This window comes from Sinocyclocheilus grahami, unplaced genomic scaffold (assembly GCF_001515645.1).
Source record: "Sinocyclocheilus grahami isolate Dianchi unplaced genomic scaffold, SAMN03320097.WGS_v1.1 scaffold40.1, whole genome shotgun sequence".
Taxonomy (NCBI): domain Eukaryota; kingdom Metazoa; phylum Chordata; class Actinopteri; order Cypriniformes; family Cyprinidae; genus Sinocyclocheilus; species Sinocyclocheilus grahami.
This window is the reverse complement of record NW_015505219.1, coordinates 1,143,126-1,149,396: the sequence shown is the minus strand read 5'-3', so window position 1 is coordinate 1,149,396 and position 6,271 is coordinate 1,143,126. Positions and strand designations below refer to the sequence as shown.

At 36.6% G+C, this 6,271-nt stretch overlaps 1 protein-coding gene across 3 annotated transcripts in view; it reads left to right on the top strand.

Moving 5' to 3' along the window:
• The window catches only part of LOC107582054 (zinc finger protein 362-like), a 14,327-nt gene extending 8,671 nt beyond the window's left edge, over nt 1-5,656 (top strand). For all 3 annotated transcript variants that reach the window (XM_016267769.1, XM_016267768.1, XM_016267767.1), the window contains exons 6-9: nt 2,133-2,300; nt 2,457-2,535; nt 4,565-4,723; nt 4,810-5,656. In XM_016267769.1, coding sequence (XP_016123255.1) covers nt 2,133-2,300; nt 2,457-2,535; nt 4,565-4,723; nt 4,810-5,130 — 727 coding nt within the window. In that variant the 3' untranslated portion in view covers nt 5,131-5,656. The remainder of the gene's footprint in view (nt 1-2,132; nt 2,301-2,456; nt 2,536-4,564; nt 4,724-4,809) is intronic.
• The last annotated feature ends 615 nt before the right edge of the window (nt 5,657-6,271 follow it).

Below are 6,271 nucleotides of genomic sequence, written 5' to 3'. Positions count from 1 at the left end.
ATACATCATCTGAAAGCTGAATAAAAAAGCTTTCCATTGATGTATGGTTTGTTAGGATAGAATAATATTTGGCCAAGATAAAACTATTGGAAAATCTGGAATCTGAGGGTGCAAAAAAAATCTAAATATTGAGAAAATCTCATTTAAAGTTGTCCAAATGATGTTTTTAGCAATGCATATTACTGACCAAAAATTAAGTTGTAATATATTTACAGTAGGAAACTGACTAAATATCTTCATGGAACATGATCTTTACTTAATATCCTAATGATTTTTGGCATAAAAGAAAAATCAATAATTTTGACCCATGCAGTGTATTTTTGGCTATTGCTACAAATATACCCGTGCTACTTATGACTGGTTTTGTGGTCCAGGGTCACAAACTAGCATTTATGTTGATCTTGGTAGAAGTGTACATCACCGGATATTCCACTATGATTCCAGTTTGAAGCGAGCGTATATGTTCCATACAAAGGGCATTAAAGTGTGCGAGACGTGAATTTAAATAGTATTTATTTACAGAGGTATATTATGTCACACTTCTCTAGTAGTACATACACTGTACTACATACAGTAACCATGAAGGAAGATCGGCTTGTTGATGTTTGTCTGCCATTCTCGCTCTGTCTGCACAGCGTGCGTGAACGCGCTGATGACGTATCCTGTCTGTGCGAACAGGGTGCGCAGAGGTATGCAAATACATATGTTGACAGGCAGGTAGGAAAGCCAATTAAAACGCTCGGACCGAGCGTTTTGATTGGACGAACATTTCTTGGTCCTATGCCTTCCACAGAATATATAAATACATTTAGACCACTTAATTTAATGATTGCCATCCAGATGTGAAGAGACTTTCAACCAGCATAACAAAAAATGTTTCTGAAGACAATCACCTATTGCACCTTTAAAATATTACTACATGCGTTTAACACTAATAATAATTTAAGTAATTTAACACATTGATTCAGAATATGTAACGTGAGAAGTGCTTGACAAATCTAACTTGAAAATGTTTCTTTGCAGCATTTTCATATAGGCCTAATGCTAGTTTCAGGGAGATTTTAATTTTTTTTCCCCCATTTCCAAAGCGGTAGCTGACAGTATTTTCAGCCCACTTACTTTATAAATAACTGACAAAAAGCCTGCGTGGTTAAAGTGCTTCTTGTGACCTCTGCATTTTGCTTTCCGTTGTGCTCCATCTAGCAGTTTTTGAATGCAAACACGTGTTCTGGGTGTCTGCCCTCTGAGACATTCTGCGGTCACGTTGGAAAAGATTATAAACAGGGTCTCATCCTCTACTGCTTGTTGCTATAGCAACATACTCTGATGATAGTTTGCTTATATGTAACTTAATGTGTAATGGACTGTGTAATTATATACCACAGTCTTTATAATGGTGAAGCTGATGTCACCATGTGTAGTGGGCAGATTACATATTAAATATGTCTCGCTGATGTACTGGAGGAAATTTTTTTTCGAAAAAAGCTTGTCAGGAAAAGTTCTTAGGTTTCAAAGAATGAAAGAAATACATTTTTTTCTATATTTCCCTTTCTGTGCTTTCTCTGTTTGTTTAATTTATTTCTTTTCTGGCACACTTTTTATTACTGCAGACTACTTAAACTTTTTTACACCCCACCGTGGAGTTTTACACACACACACACACACACACACACACACACACACACACAATTGAAGGATTGAACTGAGATTGCAGCTGTCAGTGAAAGCCCAGCTCTCTTTGACTCTACATTATCGTCCCATAACTGTGTAGTGGTTTTATGAGGTTCGGCCCCACTCTGAAATAGAGGTCACATAAAGGTTTCGCCCATTCCTGATCACACTTGTACATGGGATTGGGCTCTGCTGCCCACAGAGTTCCTGTGAGGATTTAGTGCAAATGTTTTTTTGAGAACTGGATCTGCCCTTTTTGTGACCTTATTCAAACTCCTACCACACCACTTCCAAATATCTTTGAAATACATTGCAAACTTTTGATAATCGTTGACGGCACTGATAGGGACCACCTAAGAAAGGTCAGCAGAGTAGAAATGAAGAATATTGTCATGTCAAATATTTGTGTAGCGTGTGTAAATTATTGAATGAGCCCCATGTTGGTCTTTCCTTCTTTGCAGAAACCACACAGAAACCAAACCTCATAAGTGTCCTCATTGCTCGAAATCATTTGCCAACACAAGCTACCTTGCTCAGCATGTACGAATACACACAGGAGTTAAACCTTACACCTGTAACTACTGCCAGAAGACCTTCAGACAACTCAGTCACTTACAGCAACACCAGAGGTACCAACACCAAGGTTTTCTTTTCTTTTCATTTGTGTTTTTTCATTCATGTTTTCTTTTCATTTGTGTTTGTTACACCTGCATTATTATTCATACAGACAAAGTTTAGTTTCCATTATTTTCTTACTTTGACTTTAACATTTTGTGCCTGTTCAGGATCCACACAGGCATCAGGCCATACAAATGTGCACATCCTGGTTGTGAGAAGTCTTTCACTCAGCTCTCTAACCTACAGGTGATGTAGTCTGTTTCATTAAGTCAATTTTTTAAGTGTTACTTTTATTTAGAATATCAATTCACTGTTTTCTTTAAGGAATAATGAATCCTTCATGTCTTTCAAAACCTGTATGCTATATAAAAGGTGACTGAGTAAAGGATGTGCGCTGTTCAGTATTAAATTTAGAATGCCTTTTATATTCCAATTCAGTTCTTGAATTAGAATTTAATTTAAACTTTAGGGCGCATAATTGCAATTTCAATTTGTGTACAAGAAAGTAGAATTAAGATGAATGAATTGAAATTTAAAGAAATCAATTTTTAAACTATTTTTCACCTGGAAAAGCCAAGTTCTTTGGACAGTTGTTTAAACTTTGAATGTTGGCTTGAATAAGTCTTGTTTGAAAGTTTTGGGGGAAAAGCATAAAAAACATCTTTCAGAAACATTTAAACATCTTGCTGACCCCAAACTTTTAAACAGTAGTATATATAGATAGATAGATAGATAGATCTTTGTCATTCCGATTCAGATTCCAGTTTTACTTCCTGCGGGATGTGGCTAATTCAGTTTATATTAGGGGTGTGCGTGTGCGAGATTTTATCGTGGACGATTAAAATGTCTCCACAATCTGCTTTTGAAGAAATATCATAATATCGCGCTACAGCGTGCATTATATCAGCTGCAGTTCTGGTGCCTCCATCTCAATATACTGTACAATGCGACATACATTCACATCAAGTGTTAAATCAGTGGTAGAGTTACACTCACGGGACACTGCATTTCGCAATCACAAAAGTACATGATTTGCATGTGCAAAAAGCATAAAAAACATCTTTCAGAAACATTTAAACATCTTGCTGACCCCAAACTTTTAAACAGTAGTATATATAGATAGATAGATAGATCTTTGTCATTCCGATTCAGATTCCAGTTTTACTTCCTGCGGGATGTGGCTAATTCAGTTTATATTAGGGGTGTGCGTGTGCGAGATTTTATCGTGGACGATTAAAATGTCTCCACAATCTGCTTTTGAAGAAATATCATAATATCGCGCTACAGCGTGCATTATATCAGCTGCAGTTCTGGTGCCTCCATCTCAATATACTGTACAATGCGACATACATTCACATCAAGTGTTAAATCAGTGGTAGAGTTACACTCACGGGACACTGCATTTCGCAATCACAAAAGTACATGATTTGCATGTGCTTTAAAGCCTTGCCGGTTAAACATTTCATTCACGTGCTGTTCTGACATGCGCTTTTTCTGAGAAGCTGTTTGGTTACACACATTCTTCAAAATAACTTTTATGTTCAACAGAAGAAAGAAACTAATTCAGGTTTAAAACAACTTGAGGGTGAGTAATTCATAACAGAATTTTCATTTTTGTGTGAACTATCACTTTAATGTTAATAAAACAACAAAACACAAAGAGAAACATTTTTATTTTTATATTTGTTCATTCAGTTTCTTGAAAATTAAAGCACTGTTTGTTTCATTATGTGTATTTGTAATTTGTATCTTTGTTCTTATTTTATAATAACAAAGATTTTTATCTTCGCCCACTTTGGCCTAAATGTCTGCCATTCTTTTTTATTTAATATTTTGTCACCTTGTAAGGATTTGTTTTTAAAATAGGGAAATTAGTTTGGCTGTACTGCTCAGAAAACTTGCAAAATAGTAAAACCAAAATGACAAAGAATCGCGATAAAATCGTGAATCTCGATTTTCCTGAAAAAAAAACGTGATGTGATATTTTTTGCCATATCGTCTACCCATAATTTATATTCACAATCATGAATTGAAAGGGAGCCAATTCTTCAATTTTTGAATTTGAAAGAACCCTGCTCCAGCAGTCAAGCAACATTTTCATAGTAAATAGTGACACATATTTTTGCCTGTTCCTCACACTAAACTATTGTACACCTTCAAAACACTTTAAACAAGCACCCAAGTGATATGGGTTGTTTTATGTTGCTTTATGGTGCTGTTTGGAGCTTGACAACCCTTGAACTGTCACTTTATTATTTCTCTCAATCTTTTACAGTCTCATCGGCGTCAGCACAACAAGGACAAACCGTACAAGTGTCACCACTGTAACCGAGGTTATGTAGACGCAGCCAGCCTGGAGGTTCATCTGTCCACTCACACAGTCAAGCACGACAAGCTGTACTCCTGTGGTTTATGCAACCGCACATATACCTCGGTACAAACATCTCACACCATAAATCAGCAGCATTTCCAATGCTTTTTCAAATTGATCCTAATATGTATCTCTCTCTCCGTCTGTAGGAAACATATCTGATGAAGCACATGCGAAAACACGCTCCTGGTATGCTTCCGTCTCCACCCGGATCAAACCAACAAAGTCACAGCCCCAGTCACGCAGGAGGAAGCGGCTCGGATAGAGACGCGCAAAGCCAAGCTGAGAGAAGTAATGCCTTCATCCACCCAGTTGGTTTGCCGTGCATATTCGACTTGAACCAATACAAACCAGTACCTTCTGCAGATGTGCAGTATAAAACTGTCAGTGTATCTGACATCTCCCCTCACAAAGACCTCTGCATCACTGTGGAGGCTTCTGCCATACAGGTGGAACACCTCAACTCATGAGGAATCCCATGGAGCGAGGGATGAAGCTTTGGAGGTTAGAAAAAAACTTTTGCAATTGACGAGATCCACAAAGCGCTGTGGATATAGAATGACTTTTCTTACTTGATACCTTTTTATTTGTATGAAGGAGCAAGTGGATTTAAATGGACAGAAGTGAAGAAAACATACTTTTTTCCCCCCTTTCCATTTTTTAACATGTATTGCTGTAATTCTGATCTTCCTTCCAAAACCTTCCTTGAAGACTTGCTGTTTCAGTGGGTACCCAGCTCATATATCAAGTCTTTTCGTGAAATTTCTGGTTTATCTTGTTTGTATGATGGTCTGCATCTGTAGTTGTTGGTACGATCACTGACTGCACCGTCAACATTCTTATTGTTACTGTCAATAAGAACGGAAATATTGTGTCTGTTTTTGTTTTGTTTTTAAAAAGGGAAATTAGTTTGCAGTCATATACGTAAAACAAAAGCACATTTGGTTATCAGATGTATTGTGTGTGTGAATGAGTAAAGGACAACCGTAAATAGGACAAAAAGATGTGTCAACTAATGTCGATGGCATTTTTATTGGAAAAATTATCCTGTTTAGTATTTCCATTTGCAGATGACATGTAATATTCCATTAATAGAATATATAATATTCTATTGTAAGTACTGTTATACTATCAAAATAACTGTTAACATTAGGGATGCACCGATATGAAAATTTTGGCCGATACCGATAACCGATTATTCTTTATTTTTGAAAGCCGATAACCGATATGTTGGCCGATAAATCTATATCCAAATTGTTATATACTTTTTGAGAGCCTGATTACAAAAAAGGTCTCATCATTAAAAGCCACAAGCTCTGCCTTGGACTTTGTATTTGGCTCGGAGGTGGTCTTATTCGAATAACTCGCTATCTACATAGAAACCGGCTGCATATTGAAACAGCACGTTGGATGACAGTTTTAGACGGCGCAAAACAAACTGATTGCCTGTTTTCTTTTCAGCTTTTCTGAGCTGGCAGATACACCAAAAAAAAAAAAGTGCAAATTTCATCCGATGTCCCCTTTAAATCAGAGCAAGAAGTCTTAATTTCATGAAGTCATGGCATTAAATATTGCATGCACTGCAAAAAAAAATATAATAAATAAATATAT